The sequence below is a fragment of the Mesoplodon mirus genome (genome assembly GCF_964341445.2).
Source record: "Mesoplodon mirus genome assembly, chromosome: 3".
Taxonomy (NCBI): Eukaryota; Metazoa; Chordata; class Mammalia; order Artiodactyla; family Ziphiidae; genus Mesoplodon; species Mesoplodon mirus.
The window spans coordinates 176,661,384-176,679,233 of NC_138978.1; the positions used below are offsets into that span (position 1 = coordinate 176,661,384).

Below are 17,850 nucleotides of genomic sequence, written 5' to 3' on the forward strand. Positions count from 1 at the left end.
GCTGGTTGTTGGTACGTGTTAGGAAAAGAGGAGGAGGAGAAATGAGAGACAGCGTTCGCGTTGGCAAAAATACTTCCACAAGGTACTGTCGCGTGGTGAGTTGGCCTGTCTCTTTCGTTGTTTCCATTTCTTAAGCAGTTGGCATGTTTCTCAAACCTGAGTATTTATATTCTGGACATTAATAGTTCTGCAGGTGAAGCTAAGTCTCTGGAACACCATGTGCCCTCCAGCTTTTTCTTTGGGGTTCAGCCGGGTGGTGGTGCGATGTGACTTTTCCTTACAGTGGTGGCTCAGAAATAGCCAGCATGGCCCAGACCCCCAGGCTCTCTAGAGGCCAAGTTCAGCCTCAGCTCCTTTGGGGCCGGGTAGGGTGGAGATCGGCCCTGGTTTCTGTTGAGGATTTCAGGGCTGCAGAATGGGGGTGCTTTCTTTAGAAGCTTACCCCTTTAAACATAATTTTCAGTTTCCTATTTATTTGAAGAGGCTTTTGGACTTGTGTTTTTGAAGCCTCTTCCCGCCATTTCATGTGACCTGGGACACAGCAGCTGGGATGATGTTCTTTTTACTCAAATGGAAAGTTGGACTGGGCTGGGGCCTACAGAAAACTTGGGAAAGCTTAGAAACCAGTCAAGTGAGATTTAAAAAAAGTATAAAAGTCATTGTGAGAGGCAGCTGAGCCTAATGGAAAGAGTGTAAACTGTGGAGTCAGATGACTTGGAGTTGAATTCTAGCCCTTCTTTTTGGGCAGATTGCTGAATTTCTTCTCCTTCATTAAACTGGACAACTATGCGGTTGTGAAGGCTCATGAAAAATTAAGGTCTAGCATCATGCACATAGTAGTCCCTTGATAAATACTGACCCCCCACCTCCCCACCCCAGGCCTTTTATCCTTGTTTTCCCAGAGCTGTTATATTTCATTACTGGCCATTCATAAGTCACCATTTGGACTCCAGCCGGTACCTGGGAGCCCAGGACAAAGAGTAACCGCTATGGACTCTGGGTGGGTTGTGGTTGGGCCTCCCGGGACCCACTGCAACTTGCCTTGGGGATTAGGGCTGATACCATCTAGAGCTGCTCCCAGAGCTCTTCTGTGTTTATTTTTAGTTTGGGGTCATTTAAAATTGAACTCATCACGTACAAAGACTCCATGGGGAGAGATGGAAGCAACACAGAAGAAATATTTGGAAGCAGAGTACACAGCTGTTGAGGTGACGGGACAGATTCCTGGGCATTACAGCGTTATTATGTATCAGGGAATGTTGAAATTGGTCGGAGAACAAAGTTTTCCTTAACACGTCAGTCTTAGTACCACAAGTCTCTTTTTATTGTTCCTGAATTAAAATTATTTGCTGTGCTCTGTATTGGGCCAAATACACGAGCCAACATACTGTTTTGCAAATTGGGAGGGGGCATGTGTCTGCTAATTCTAGGTCCTCCCTTTCCTCCTGTTGATTCAGGCTCGAGCTAAGGCGTTTATATGCATTTGGGGGCTTTTTCTGGGGCTCATTCTAGAATGTCTGCTTACCGTGTGTGCAGCTGCATTCGGCCACCACCTGCTGCTGACACTGGAAGCCTTATGGCCTGAGGTTGGGAAGAGAATAGAAGAAACTGATCTTATGAATGTGTCTATGGTTAATTTGAGGAAAAGAATATGCATCTTACCCCCAAGGAGAATAAACAAGTTTTTTTTTTAAGTGTGGAAAATTTACTTTTTAAAAAAAAAAAATTGAAGTATAGTTGATTTACAATGTTGTGTTAGATTCTGGTATACAGCACAGTGATTCAGATATATATATCCTTTTTCATTATAGGTTATTACAAGATATTGAATATAGTTTCCTGTGCTATACTGTAGGACCTTGTTGTTTATCTATTTGATATAGAGTAGTTTGTATCTGCTAATCCCCAATCCTAATTTATCCCTCCCCCACCCCCTTTCCCCTTTGGTAACCATAAGTTTGTTTTCTATGTCTGTGAGTCTGTTTCTGTTTTGTAAATAAGTCCATTTGTGTCATATTTTAGATTCCACATATAAGTGATATATTTGTCTTTCGCTGTCTGACTTACTTCACTTAGTGTGATAATCTCTAGGTCCAACCATGTTGCTGCAAAAGGCATTGTTTCATTCTTTTTTATGGCTGAGTAGTATTCCATTATATATATACACCACATCTTCTTTATCCATTCATATATTGGTGGACATTTAGGTTGCTTCCATGCCTTGGCTATTGTAAATAGTGCTGCTATGAACATTGGTGTGCATGTATCTTTTCGAATTAGAGTTTTCTCTGGATATATGCCCAGGAGTGGGATTACTGGATCATATGGTAACTCTATTTTTAGTTTTTTGAGGAACTTCCATACTGTTTGCCATAATGACTGCATCAGTTTACATTAACACCAAAAGCGTAGGAGGGTTCCCTTTTCTCCACATCCTCTCCAGCATAAAATTTACCATTTTAACCATTTTTAAGTGTGCATTTCTGTGGCACTAAGTACATTCACATTGTTGTGTAACCAACACCAGAGCCATCCATCTCCAGAACCTTTTCACCTTCCCAAACTGAAACTCCATACCCATTAAACACTAACTCCCCATCCCTCCCTCCCAGCCCCCGGCAGCCACCATTCCACTTTCTGTCTCTATGAATTGGACCACTCTAGGTCCCTCATATCAGTGGAGTCATATAGTATTTGTCTTTTTGTGACTGGCTTATTTCACTTAGCATAATATCTTCAAGGTTCATCCACGAGTCAGAATTCCCTTTCTGTTCAGGGCTGAATAATATTCCATTGTAAGTGTAGAGCACATTTTGTTCATGCATTCATCCATTGATGGATACTTGGGTGGTTTCCACCTTTTGGCTATTGTAAGAAACTAGTTTTGACACGTTGGGATGAAGGCCTGCTTCCCCTGCCTCCTTGTGAGGTTGACAAGTTGCGTGGATGGTACTCTGTGTGAGTGAGGCACGTCTGGATGTGTCTGAGTGTCCGTCTGTCTGTCTACGTTTACATAAATAGTTAGGGTATAAGAGTCCTGTTTAATATGTGGAGAAACTCTCCCTGCCCACCTGGCTTTTCACAGAGTCCTGATGAAAGGATAAACAGTAGGCGCGTGCAAGGCCAGCTCTCGACGCAAGAGGAGACATGCGTGGCAAGCTCTTCCCCTGGGCCCAGATGCAGTTTCCCTGCTCTGAGCAGCCTCTTCTGACCAGCTCCACCTCACCTCCTGTACTAGGATGGCCTGTTTACTGCCGGGTGCTGCAGTGGTGGGAGATCCAGCTGGGAGCCTGGCAGCCTGGGGCCAGCACCAGTCCTGTATTTCCCGGGTTGTGTGACTTTGGCTAAATCACTGAACCTCACTCAGTCCCAGTCTTTTGCATTTAAGAGGGCCTTTTTTTTTGGTGTGCGTGTATTAAAGGCAGTGTAGCAAAAGCTGTTAGCCCAGTACCTGGCTTATGGTATGCATTCCCCCCAAAATCTTTGTTCCCTTTCTCCTCCCTTCTCCACCAGATCGTGAGCACCTTGCTGGGATAGGCCTTGTTTTATTTACCTGTATGGCCTCGGGGCCTAAACAGTGCCTGGCTCACAGTAGCAGCGGCTACTTCAGTGCTTATGACATCATGCTGGACTATATGCGAAACAGAGGCTCTCCTACGACAGGACTTTCCAAAAGTGTTCTGAACAAACAAAGCGCCAGTGCAATGAGGGCAGGGCCCCCTAAGGAGACCCCTTTGAAGAAAATATTATTTATTTGGTTGGGTAGATTCTGGCTTGATTGAAAAACAAAAACCTAATACTGGTCTCATTACTTTTTTGGTCATTGCCTCCTTGTCTGTGTGTAGAGTGCCTCTCAAAGATTATTGGTTGGGACTTTAAAAATAGGCCAGTTGTCAGCTATCTTGGCAAGAAAACATATCCCAGTAGCTTTAGGTAATTTCATAAAGCTAAACATCTCTCCTTGGAGAGGGCTCTTTGGATGAAGAGTCATTGAATACCCTGAGGAAGTTGGAGAACAAACTCCGTCTGTCCCAAGCTAGTGGCGTGGAATCTGGATGTCAGTAAAGTGGGGAGGGCTTGTGTGTTGGCATTGGGGGCTGAAAGATTGGTGACCCGAGCATAAAGGGTTCAAATCCGACCACCACCCTCCCCTCCCCACCACCAAGGGTGTCCGTCTTTGGTTTGACCAGTGAATCATACCAGCCTCCGTGGGTAGTTGGTGGCTTGGGCAGAGAGGAGGATGCAGGGATTGTTGGTGGGGTTCCAGACGCCAGGTGGAAGGCAGAGGAGAAGGTTCTAGCATAATAGCTCCGTCCTGGGCTGGACAGGCTCCTCCCACACATGGGAATGTTGCACTGGCTCTGAGATCCCGTGGCTCTGAGCAGCCCCCTAATTGCGATGGGCCTCGTTAGCATCGGGCCACGGGCCCAGCAGTGTGTCTGCCGTCAGGGTTGCTTTGGTGACGAGACCTCCCTTCCTCCTTTCTCCGCGTGGCCTTCGTTATTACCTAATGCCAAATATAGCGGGATGGGGGTGGCTCTTCTCTTTGTCTTACAGGAGACGCTAAACAGATGGGGCCGTCCTGGCAGAGCCCGGGGTTTACATGCTGGGTGTCCAGGAACAGCTCTGCCCAGCATGGCAGCTGTCACATAGAGGGCTGCGGGGATAAAGGGGGTGCTCTTCTTTTCTGGGCCCTTCAGGGCTGCAGGGATCTTCTTTACAGTAATATCACTAGTCTAGTTTGTCATTTCAGAGGGACTTGGAGTTGGTGCTTAGCTCTATCAGACGGGTTAGGCCCAGGGTTTTTTTCTTCCTTGCCTTGGATTTGGGCCAGACTTGGTACATAAGCTTCCACTTTTCCTTATCCTAAGGAAAATTCAGGAAAATTGGGTGCTTTCTCCTGTTTCTTGTTTAAAAAAAAAAGGGGGGGGGGAAGGTTGTTGCAGACACCCTTGGCTGGTCCTGGTTCTCAGGGGCAGCTCTTCCCTCTCCCCAGATGCCTGCAGGAGCTGGTGAGCTCCTTGAGGAGGTGTGGGGTGCTGTCTTTTGACCTCAGCCTCTGTTGCCTCGCAGAGGGCCACGTGTATGAGGCCCTTGAAGGTGCGGATCGATCACGGAGCTGCCCGGGCCCTCACTGGCATCTGCTTGGCTGTCTCTGCTCCAGGCAGGGCCGAGGGAGGGCAGGAGGCACTGCGTCTCCCGGTGAGTGGAGCTGCTAGGGCCAGGATTTCAGGGAACTCCTCGGTTTCACTGGCTTCAAGTCTGCAAGCTCAGAAGCAGACTTTGTGTCAGAGCTCGCTCATGTTCCTTTACGCTGGAGGAAGCAGTTTCCGGGGACAAAAGGCAGAGTCTCTTTTCCAGGCTGACCCCTGGGCTGGAGAACAGAAACCAGGGAGCTTTCGGGGACATGGGACACAGCTGATGGCAGCTGAGACCCTTCGGTGGCCCCTTTTTAGGCCCACTTTGGGCAGCTCTGTGTGGGAAGTGGGTGAGGTTTTTGTTTCCATCCAAGGATGAGAGCTGTGGACTCATGACCCTGAAAGAGCTCTCTTCACAAATAATTTATGGTTCCATACCTCATGGGCTAAGTATTCGGCAGCATTCCTATTTCCTATCCCTAAGCTCTGTTTCTGCTTTCTCCTCTTAACCAGAGTTTATTTTGCTCCACCCTGAACTTACTTCAGCCCACGTGTAAATGACGCTATATAGAAAGATTCCTTTTTTAGGTATTCTTTTTGCTCACCAACTACAGAACTGGAAACTCAAGGCAGCAGATGACTTGTACCGCATCAGCGAGGCAGGGGTTGGTCCAGGGCTGCAGCGCTCCCTGGAGGTTCAGGCCGTGCACCCAGCCAGGCGAGCCCTCAGGGGGCTTTTGTTGTCACACAGTCAGATCCTCCCGAGCAGCACCTTTCCTCTCCCCGCGTGTCCTCCTGCACCTCATGCTCCGCTGCAGCCCCTCCCATCGCCATACACCAGCCACAAGGAGCCCCCAGGCACATACACCCAAACCCTTAGGGTGCCCTTTTCCAGCGTTGTGCGTAGCTAATACTACCGAAGGGAATCCTAGGTGGGCAGGAGGCACCTTTAGTGCTGGGCTGGTCTGTGCTGGGTGGGGGGCGCTCACAGCTCAGGCTGGAGGAGGCGGGGCCTCTCAGAGGCTGGGGAGAGGCAGTGCCGGAGCTTCGAGATTTCCCACTGGGCGTGTTTTCCCAAGGAGCCTTGCTTGAATGGTCCCATCCTTCTGAATTTATCCCATTTTCCCAAAGCCCAAGGTGGATCTCCAGCTCTGGACTGCAAAATGCTGGAGGGGACCCGAGTCCAGTAATGGTATCTGTGTGAACCCGAGGGAATTCTTCCACGTCCTTTGGTAACTAACCATGCCCTCCTTTTCAGTCAATACCAGGCATGCCCAGAAGTGGAATTAGGCTCACTGGGCGGCTAAGGAATTGGAGATGTTCTCCAGCCAGCCAGAGCCTCGCTGCTGATCTAAGGGCAGATGCCTCTGTGACCTGCCCCCAGCTTACTCACCTCCACTGCTTCCTTGCAGCAGACAAAACCAGTTGGGAAGCCTGCTAGCCCACATGGCTTTCCCTTGGGTTCTCCTGAAGTTCCCTGGGAGTCCTGTGGGCATGGGCCTTATCTACCATGCTGGACGAGCTATTCGCTTTCCTGTGGCAACCTGTCCTGTTAATCGGGGGTGGGTATCGTCATCCTCCCCCGACTCTTCACTCAGCTGCTTACACCCGTCATCGATCAGCTCCTGTGTTGCTCCACATTTATCTGCTCAGGGAAGGCCTCTTCCCGAGGACTGCCCATCAGTCCCCTGCCCTCCTGGCACTCAGAAGCAAGCCACTTCACTTCCCCAGATCAAGAGCTTTGTAATCAAGAAAGGGGATTTTTCTTTTTCCTTCTACAGCGTGTTTGGACTTTTCATTAGTTCATTTTATAAACACTGAACTAAACACTTGTTACATGCTAAGCATTCCAGCTGAGCGATACCCGGTGCCTGCCCTGGAGGAGCTGGAGGTGTAGCTGGTCACAGGGGTGCAATCAGATCCGGAGCCTGGGAGTGGCAGGGCAGGGCCTTGGGGCACACTGGGAAGCCTCCAGCCCAGAGCCATCCGTGAAGGCTTCCTGGACGCGGGGTCAGTGGAGCCACGTCTTCACTGGTGAGCTGGACATCGGTGGCTGGACACGGAGGGCAGTAAGATTCCATGTCGAAAGAGCCAACAACCAAGAGACTTAGAGAGTGTGGTGGGACCGGGAAATGGTGAGTGAGCGGCGTCCCAGGACTGTGGGGCAGGGGGTGGGGAAGAGCCGGAGTGTCTGTACCGAGGGTACTGAACATTGAGCTCAATGGGAGCTGAATTTTGACGGTATCATTCTCAGCAGATTCAGATATCCTGTGAGTGACAAGAGGACATGGCGAGGTTTGAAAACGGCAACAACACATCTAGATGTAGAGAAGCAACTCTGACGACAGGGACTTTGGGATGCCTCTCCGACCACGTTGTTCCCGTTGATGGACTGTTTCCCTCCTGGTGCATGGAAGGTTGCCTCCTTCATTCCCCACCTTGGTTTCTTTCGATGCACCTGTGGATCAGTCTGATCCTGAGTTCTATATTCTGCTGCCCTGGGAACGCTGACCCGTGGGCATGAGCGGCGGAGGGCAGGAGGCAGGGTGCCAGGATGGAGAGGACAGCACAGTGGCCTCTGAACCCCCCTGTGTCCCTCTGGGCGAGTCACTTAGGCCCCTGTGCCTGGGTTTTCTTATCTGTAGACGTGAATGACTGCACACCTTCTGGATTCTCCCTGAATGGCAAATGATACCCCTGCATGCGTGCATTTGTAGTCCTGTACCTGGCCCTCCCAAGGGCTTTCACTGGCTTCCTCCATTGTGGAAATGACTTTCTGCCTGAGGAGAAGGACTCTTAGAGACCCCAGTTCTGGGTCATGTGTGATTTCGCATTTGTAGGGACTGTACCTGTGCATGTCCCTTTTTGGTTTAAAAACAAAAGCAAAAACAAAAAAAACAGAGCTACCTTTCGTCCACCCCTCCCCGCTCACCGACAGAAGGGCTGCTCCGTGAATCCAAGTGTAGGCATATTCTGCACAGGCTTTTGAAGGAGGCTGGTGGGGTCTAAGGGCTGGCTGCTCTGCTGCCTGGCTGCTGCTCATCTCCTTCTGGAAGCCTTGTGCCAGGCGGCTCAGTTGGAGAGGGCCTGGTAACAGCTAAGCAGGAGTTTCTCCTGCCCTGAGTCCTTTGGGGATGAGTCTGTACTTCTCCCACATTCCCTTCTGGTAATGCTTGTGCGGGTTCCATCTCATTCCCCTCAGTTTTATTCCTAATAGCGCCACATCACTACTTCATGCTAAGGGCAGGAGAGAATTCTGTTGGTGAGAACTGGATGCTGTACAGGGGCTATTTTTCTACTGTTTCAAGTTCATTTACTGTTTGTATTGGACATTTCCCTGAGACCCATCAAGCCAGATGGTTTGTCAGTATGGAGCACGCCTTGGGGAATTAGCAGGATATCTGTGCCTTCTTTGGCTGGAACTTAACATTTCCCACTTTGGATCAGCAACTAATAAACTCTCTTTGCAAAATACCTTGCACTATCCTCATTTACTTAATTTTTTAAAAGGAAGTTTGGTAAGATTAAAGCTCTGCTCTGGGGCATAGATCTTGTAAGGGGCTTGGTGGTTGGTTTTTTAGTCCTCCTATGACCTGGCCTTGGGTAGGTGGCTTGGCCATTTGTCCGTTGAAGATAGGAGACAGGCATAGAAAAGAGAGGAGAATGTGTTGCCCACATTTACAGTTTTGGAATTGAAAATCAAGCCTGCCACCTCTCCTCATCCCCACCCCCCCACCATATTTCACAGTTGACTTACACTGCACAGCTAGCGGGAGGGATTTTGAAACGGGTAGGGGCAAGGGGACATAGCGTGGTGGAGAGAAATGGGTTCTCAGTACACAGACATGGATTCAGGTCCTGGTTGTGCCCCCTGATGAGTTCTGTGACCTTGAGCAAATCATGGGATCTGCTGAGCTTCTGTTTTCTTATTGATGAACGAGGGTAATTTAGTCCCTGCATCGCCTGCCTCACGGGTCTGTTTTGAGCATCGTGTGACATAGTATATGCAGAAGAGCTCCATCAACTCGGCGGATGTGGAGGAAGGAGAGGAGAGGAAAAGGAGACATCATATGTTGGCAGCAGGGTCTTTTATGCTGGGCTGCTCAGAGCGTGAATGGGGAACTGTTGTTCCAGAGTGGGATTCCCCCTTCCTCTCTGCCCTCGGACACCCGTCACAGACTCCCAAGCTCTGTCTCTTCCACCCAGGTCTGCACACGTCTGTACAGGACAGGTGACAGTTTGCTGTGGTGTGGCCGCCCCCCTGGGGCCTGGCTCCCCTCGGAGTGTCGTGACGTCATGGCATCAAGTAGGAGGGAGGGAGGAGGCGTGGGTCCCTGGGCGGACAGACTTGTCCTGGGCAGAGCTGCCTCGGGTGACATAACCCAGGGTGACACAATCCAGTCTGATGGCCACCCACTTTGGGAGGTAGGGCTGTAGCCAAATGCATTTGGATTCTCCCCCGAGTACACACCTCCTCCTGAGGCTGAATTTGGAAGTGAAAAGGGGACTGGAGGTGGGGAACCAAAGTGGGAGGTGTCCTGGAGGCTTGGAGGGCTGCCCTGCCTGTCTCCCATGCCACTTCCGAGCTTCATGGATCTCCTCCCCAAAGAGGTATGAATCTCACTCACTCAAGGGGGCCCCGCTGAAGACTGCCATCAGCCCACAGCATCCCTTCTCTTCATACCAAGTGCGAGTTAATCCTAGGTGGTTTGTTAACAGGGCATCACCTACCGAGGACCTAATACGTGCCAGGCAATGTCCTAGTACAGCTAGTCCTTAAAACAGCCCTGTGAGGGAAGTATTATTAATACCCCCCACTTTACAGACCAGGAAACTAAGGCTCAGAACCATTAAGTGGCTTGGCCTAGGCCACACAGTGGGCAACATGCTGGAGCTAGGGTTCTGATTTCTGCTTGCTTGGCTCTGAAACCTATGCTCTACCTTGCCAACTCACCTTCACTGCTGGTCAACAGAAGTCCTCAGGAACCCCGAATGGCTTGCTGAATGTTACTTCTGTTTTCCCAGCTCTTTGGGGCCACTACGACCAAACACTAGCCCAATGGTTCTTCCCTAGGCTGCACACTGGAAACGTGGGAGCGTTAACCAATCCCGATGCCAGACTGCAGTCCAAACCAAATAAGTCAGACTCTCTGGGAGTGGGACCCAGGCAACAGTGGTTGTAATGCTCCCAGGTGGTGCTGTGCATCCAGGAGTAAGGACCACTGCACTCGCCCACCAGACCTCTAGCCGGCGGTGCTCCTTTGAGTAACGGAAGTTAGATGGTGGCAGCTGCCTGAGATCCTTCAGGAGGCCAAGAAATTCTTCAGCCCTCCCTTTAGGTGGCCCACCTCCATGGCTGCTACACTCTTTCCAGATAGCTCTGCCACTGACTTCTAATTTAATGGTGTCAGACCAGCCTATAAGCTTTTTTTTTTTAAATTTATTTTATTTATTTATTTTTGGCTGCGTTGGGTCTTTGTTGCGCTGCACGCGGGCTTCTCATTGCGGTGGCTTCTCTTGTTGCAGAGCACAGGCTCTAGGCGCACAGGCTTCAGTAGTTGTGGCATGTGGGCTTCAGTAGTTGTGGCTTGCAGGCTCTAGAGCACAGGCTCAGTAGTTGTGGTGCACGGGCTTAGTTGCTCTGCGGCATGTGGGATCTTCCCGGACCAGGGCTCAAACCCGTGTCCCCTGCACTGGCAGGCTGATTCTTAACCACTGAGCTGCCAGGGAAGTCCCAGCCTGTAAGCTTTATAAGCAGCATGAGAAACTCCCAGTCTGGGTTTCTCAAGACAGATATGGGAGTGAAGTTATTTGTTTTGAAGAGGGAGGTGAGTTATTGTCAGCAGAACTGGGTCCTGCAGGGATGCCAAAAAGATGGCCAGCTAGTAGACCTGCATTCACTCCCTTTTTTCAGCACTCAGGTTGAGGCATGTAAATGTTGCAGGTGGGAAAGAATAAGCACAGATCCAAATCTGTACAATGCAAAAGTATGCAAATTGGGTTTTAAAATAAAATACTATATTTAATTTTTAAATCAAATCTTCTACCTTGATGTAGGTGCCCCACCCAGGCAACTGCAGGAAGGCAGCCTGACGTCTAGCAGACCTGGGTTAGATCTGGGCTCTGCATTTATCAAAATTTCTACACTTACCCACTCTGTGCCCTTGCCAGGGTGGCGGATAAGCCTGAGAGAAGGGACACAGTCTCTCTCACACAGTGCCAAGCACGGAACACGCACACCCGACGCATATGAATTCCTTCCCCTTCCTTCTCTGCCCCATTTTAAAGACGGGGATGTCTGCTGCTCTGCAGTAGTAAACCTGCCAGTCAACCCAATGTTAAGTGAAGTAAAACCTCTCAAGAGCAGAAGGCCTGGTCAAGGCAGGATCCACAGGCTGGGAAGAATGGAGCTACTTGGCTCCTCCGTGGGAACTGGCAACAGCCCACCACACAGTGTTAGATCTTCTCTCAAGACCACCCGGTCTGACATGGTAAAAGAAAGCGGATGGTTAATTTTCTGACCAAGGTGCTCAGCTGAAAGGCCACCGGAGGTGGCACTAATAATTCTGCCATCCCTGGTGAATTTTGGTTTCAGAGGACAGTACCTCTCAAAGGCACTGTCAGGCACAATGACTTCACCTCACAGGCTGACTATTTCCTGTTTGGGGACATTTTCTCAGCATATGAAGAAACACACCCACCTAGCCATCACAAGGCGTGTGTGTGTGTGTGTGTGTGTGTGTGTGTGTGTGTGTGTGTGTGTGTGTGTGTGTGTGTGTGTGTTGGAGTGTGGTGTGGCCTCGCATTCACCCAGCATGAGGTGGAACACTTCCCTGTTTATCGCAGGGACAGGCTAGCTCTCTTATGTCCAGTGGGCTTCAAGGCAAGAGGGTAGCATAAATCCCTGTGATGAGAGAAGGCATTTTAAATGTCTCCTGGACAACAGTTCCTAGCTTAAGTTCCCTTGATCTGACTTTTCTTTGGCTTGAGCTGAATCCCAGCTAAGCTGAAAAGCCTGGGTCCCCTTTTTGCTTCCTCCACAGATTGTGAGACTTTGCTTTCCTTTTTAATACAAGTCGTGGATAACTTAATACAATTAATCATGGTAAAGTCACCTGTCCAGTAACTCGTCCACCCGCTGTTCTTAGACAAGGACCCTGAAACGTTCAGCCTTATCTCTTTAGGGGAAGAGTTTCTGTTCCTCCTGTCGGTACTATGATGCCCTCGGGCTTTCCTGCCTTCCACCTCGCGGCCAAAAGGGATTTAGAACCTCAAATCTCAAAGGAATGCGAATTAAATTTCCAGAAGCGTGGCGCTCTTCCCAGGTCGCGCTGACTTGGGCGGCTCGTGAGCCCAGTGCGCCGGTCCCTGCGCTCCGGCCCCGCCCACCAGCGCCGCGACTCTTCAAGGCAGGGGCGGGGCCGCGGTCACGTGGTCGGCGTGAGGCTGGGAGGCTCGGCCTTCTGACTTTTGGGTTAAATTTCAACCCCCTGCTGGGGCCAGGGCGGCCCGGGAGTTGACTACCCGCTCAGAGATGTGTCTTAGGCTTGGAGGTGGTCTCCGTAAGCAGGTTAGAGGCGTAGACGCGGGGCCAAGGTGCCCACATCAGTAGGAAAACAACAGGTTGTCAGGCGCTTTTCGCATTTCTCTTTCTTCCACGCCTGGTATCGCGTTAACTCTTGTCAGGTTTCTGCCTGGTTGGGAGTGAAGGCAGTTCACAGTGGTGAAGAGGGATATTTCTGAAGTCAGATTCTTTCTTAACCCTGTCTCAGGAAATATAATATGGAACAGTAACGTTTAAGTTTCTTGAAAACGTTATACGTCCGTTGTAGACAATTGGATAAATCCAGAAAACTATAAAGAAATGAAAATCACCTATACTTATCGTGTTAGACATTCTAAAGCATTTTTAAAATTGCTTTCATACTGTCAAAATGCAATTTTAAGTATACTCTTTTGGGTTAATCTGATAAGGTACAAATTTTCCATTCTCTTATCTGCTCTCTCTCTTAAAAATCACTTCAAAAGGGAAGCAGAATATTAATGCAGGTCAGTAACCACAATTTGGCCTCTTTTGAGATTATCCCAAGACCACGGAATTTCAGAGCCAGCTATTGTTTTGGGGTTTAATGTGGTTAACCCTTCCGTTTTGTGGACTGAGACTCAGAAGTGACATGACAAGCTTGGGGTTGCCGAATTAGCTGCAGATCTCCCCAAACTCCAAGAACACGGAATATGACAACTCATTTTCAGGTTGGAAATCTAAAATAAGAAAGGCAGAGAAGGGTACAGGGGAAGTAGGCAGTCAAGTTAGAGAGGGACAATTTTCTTTGGAATTTTGATAGATTCTAATTTCTTTTTACAAATGGAAATAAAATGACATTTCCTAAAATTCTAAATAGATGCTGTCCCCATTGGAAGAAAACACCAGCAAGGAGATGGATACATAGAGAGACAGAGGACTGTGTCTTAGAGAGGCGCCCATTTCTTTGGGACACATGGCCGTATCTGTGAAGAAGTCAGCCCCCAAGTCCTCTAGCCAAAGTCCTGACAGCTGTGTGCTTTCTCCTGCTGGTCTGTCCTCTGGGCTGCCACCATTCTCCCTTCGCCCATTACTAGCACCTTCTCTGGGGCCTGCCCCTTGGGGATGCTCCACTTCCTGGCATCCGCTCTGTGCCTGCCCTGTTTCTCTTGCTGGGAGAATTAATTGACACTCCTCGTCACTTCCTGGGAGGCCTCGCTCTTCACACGGGAAACCTCTTTGCTGAGAGCAGCCTAGAGTAAGCCTCTTGCGAACAGGGTTGTCAAGACCATGTAAAATCCCAACCAAAGCCTTAGCCCAGCTTGGCTCTTCTTGGAATAGATAATTCACTCTTTTTCTCTCCGACTGGGATGGTAATGATAATAAAAATGGACACCTATGAGACAGAAAGGAAGGGGGCAGGGCACAATCATTAAAAGAATGACACAACCATTAAGAAGAACAGGATACCACAAAAACTGGTTAGAACCTACTAGGCCCAAAATGGATTTGACTTCCAGTAGACCTTGAGCCTCCTTATACACTCATTGTAATACATCAGCATATGCTAAATGACACACCCACAGGTGCCCTGACAGTTCCAAGGCCGACCATAAAAGGCCAAAAAGTGGGTGGTGCCCAATTCCTAGAAATTCCCACCCCTTCTCCAGTATAGTTAGAATATTCCTCCCCCTCATTAGCCTATGAAATTACCCCGCCCATAAAAACTAACCACCCCACACCTCGTGGCCTTTTGAGATAGACCAGAATGCATTCTGTCTGTGGAATGTGTTTCTCCCAGTGCCCTTTCCAAGACCCCAACCCCATGCCCTGGGACGGCCTACACTCTGTCTGTGGAGTAGGTATCTCTCTAAATAAACCTGTTTTCACTTAACTGTGGCTTGCTCTTGAATTCTTTCCTGCATGGAGCCAAGGACCCTCACTTGGTGGCCCATCCCGGGGACTCACGCGATACCTGGGACATGACCATCCTCTCGCACCCCATTTTTTCCTACAACACCTAGAGAGCATTTAATGCTATCTCACTGTGTCCCATGCTCATTTCACAGATGAGGAAACGGATGGGGCACAGACAAGCTTACCTGGAGTCATAGGGCTAGTACATGGCAGAGCCAGAATTCACACTTGGCCTGGCTCCAGAGATCATGTTTCTAATTGGTTTCCTACAGGGGCTCAGCCCTTTCCCTGTGTGACAGCGTACTATAAGAGGTCTGCAGCCAGCTGCGCAGGGATTTTATTTTCTTGTCTCCTGAGCCAGAGTCTGAGGTCTTGAACACTAGGTAGAAGCCTTGGTTCCTATGCTCTGTCCTAAGTTTGCATGGCAGCCAGTTTCCATTTTGTGTCATTTTCTTTTCTTTCCAACAGGCCATTTTTGTCATGTTTAATAACTAATTGTCATTCAGTAGCTGGTTCTTTTGTAAAATTTTTCATAGCAATAATGTTAGAAAAATAATCTTTGTCAGCTTCCGTGTCCTGGTTTGGGTTTGGACAAGTGTAGATGTGTGACCAGAGAGCATATTCTGGAATTGGACACATCTGTTTAAATATAGATCACCACTGACTGGCAACATATCTTTTTTAAAAATTCCTTCATTTGATGTTCAAGTAATGCCTATACAAGCTTGATATAGCAAGTGAAATAATATAAGTGAAATACCCGTACAGGCAGGATAATACATTACAAGATGTATAAAAGTGAAGTTAGTCATCTCCCCTTTCAACGCTGTCCCTCTTCATCAGTGTTAGACGCTTTCTTCTCCTGGGCAATTTACTTAGCCTCTCCAAGCTTGTTTGCTTGTCTGTAATGCGAGCATGATGCCCCACTTGCTGAAGGACTGAGCGTGATTTATGTAGAAGGTTCTCTTTATTTATTTAAGATTTTTTTGATGTGGACCATTTTTCAAGTCTGTATTGAATTTGTTACGATATTGCTTCTGTCTTATGTTTTGATTTTTTGGCTGCGAGACATGTGGGATCTTAGCTCCCTGACCAGGGCTTGAACCCGCACCCCCTGCATTGGAAGGTGAAGTCTTAACTACTGGACTGCCAGGGGAGTCCCTAGAAGGTTCTCTTCAAATGGTAGAACCAAAATAAAAGATATGAAGGAATTTATTTACAAAACGGAAATAGATTCACAGGCACAGAAAACAAACTTATGGTTACCACAGGGGAAAGCGGGGGTGGGAAGGGGTATAAATTAGGAGTTTGGGATTAACAGATAGACACTACTGTATATAAAATAGGTAAACAACAAGGGCCTACTGTATAGCACAGGGAACTATATTCACTATCTTGTAATAACCTATAATGGAAAAGAGTCTGAAAAAGAAGAGATATATATGTATAACTGAATCACTTTTCTATACACCTGAAACATTGTAAGTCAACTATACTTCAATAAAAATAAATAAATAAAATGGTAGTTGTTATGCAGTGGGAACATATGTCCATTAGGGCTGCAGTAAGTTGCGTTTTTGCCGTGGAAAGAGGGGCTCGCCAGCTTTCCCACTCACCCTGTTTTTCCAGGCTCCTCCGTCTTGCAGCCTCTGGCACAGCCCGGAGCTCAGGGGAGTGGGCAGCGGCGGCTGGTGACTCCCAGCGAGGCCCAGAAGGCGGGTGGGAGCTCACCTCTCTGCTGCAGCCAGAGTGGGTCTGGGTCTGGGTCTGAGTTCCAGGCCTTCTGATCCTGGGCCTGGGCTTGTCTGAGGTTCAGATGAGGTTAGAGAACTGAGGAGGAAGGAGAGACAGCCTTAATGCCCCCTCCCTCCCTCTCAAACCTCAAGCAGCTCTTCATGCTTCTCCCCTGCACACACACCTCTTCCTGCCTTCTCCACCTTGACACACAGGTCTCTCCCCAGCCCGGTGGCATCTTGCCTGGTGCTAATAATAGAGAGGGGTAAATCTGCCAGGCAGTGCATTCAGGAGGCTGTCCCAGCTCTGCTCTGGCAAACTTGCTGGGCTGACTTGGTAAATAGCCTTTGTGAGCAGAATAAGCCTTTGTGTGTCCTGGAAACTCCTGCTGTCCCTCCCTGAGGGCAACACCCTCCAGGAAGTGTGATGGGGATGCCTTTGGCCTGGAGATCTTAGGGAAACCTAGTTTCAAATAGCCCTAGACTTCCAACCTAGCTGGGGTCTGGGAAGGGAGGGCTTGCAGGTTTGGCCAAATTGCTGCCCCACGTGCTGGGGGAAGAAGTGGGAAGGTGGTGTGTGTGTGTGTGTGTGTGTGTGTGTGTGTAAGAAGTGGGAAGGTGGTGTGTGTGTGTGTGTGTGTGTGTGTGTGTGTGTAAATGTGAGGAGGCTACGCTGCATAGTTCTACCTAAAAGGCAAAACAACATGCTTATGGTAGTCCTTTTCAAGGCTGTAAAGCAGAAATCAGAGTGAAAGAAGAAAAGTAAAAGATCTACAGTTTTCCTATTTAAAAAAATCCCCAAAGCCTACTATCCAGTTCATGTGGTGGTTTTTGTAACTTGCTTGTATGAACTTCTTTAGAAATTGTTTAAGCATCCCTCCGGGCAGCTACCTTAAATTCTTGTTAAATGAATGTAGGATATATGTCCATTAATGGATTCAATAAAACATTTCCAGATTTGGGGGTTATTCTCCAGGCACTTTTGCTAGGTAATACCTCGCACTTGGATGATGTTTTGTGGTTTGCAAAGCACTTTCACATCTGTTTTCTCACTTAGTTGTCACAATAACCTTGGGAGCCAGGCAGGGCATGTCTTGTTATTATCCCTGTTTCACAGATAAGGAAGCCAAAGTTTTAGAGGGTTCAGTGGCCTGCCCAAGGTCACACAGGGGGCGGAGAGGGCCCTGGAGCTCAGGCTTTCCTTAACTGGCCTGCCTCCCACTGAGATGAAACAGCAGGATGGTTCCTGGGACCCAAGATCTGGGGGTGGGGTGGGGGTGTTCTTGGATTAAATTAATTCACAGTTCTTTAAAAAATAAATTTATTTTTGACTGCGTTGGGTCTTTGTTGCTGTGCGCGGGCTTTCTTTGGCTGCGGCGAGCGTGGGCTACTGTTCATTGTGGTGCGCAGCCTTCTCAGGGCGGTGGCTTCTCTTGCTGCGGAGCATGAGCTCTAGGCGCGCGGGCTTCAGTAGTTGTGGCACACGGGCTCAGTAGTTGTGGCTCGTGGGCTCTAGAGTGCAGGCTCAGTAGTTGTGGCG

General features: G+C 48.8%; 1 protein-coding gene across 2 annotated transcripts in view; it reads left to right on the forward strand.

The window, feature by feature from the left end:
• The window catches only part of ITPKB (inositol-trisphosphate 3-kinase B), a 97,636-nt gene that overhangs the window by 40,997 nt on the left and 38,789 nt on the right, over positions 1 to 17,850 (forward strand). The window contains exon 1 of one of the 2 annotated variants that reach the window (XM_082613775.1): positions 7,082 to 7,273. The exons of the other annotated variant lie outside the window; for it this stretch is intronic. Coding sequence (XP_082469901.1) covers positions 7,271 to 7,273 — 3 coding nt within the window. The 5' untranslated portion in view covers positions 7,082 to 7,270. Of the gene's footprint in view, positions 1 to 7,081; positions 7,274 to 17,850 lie in introns of those variants that run through there. 2 annotated transcript variants of the gene reach the window in all.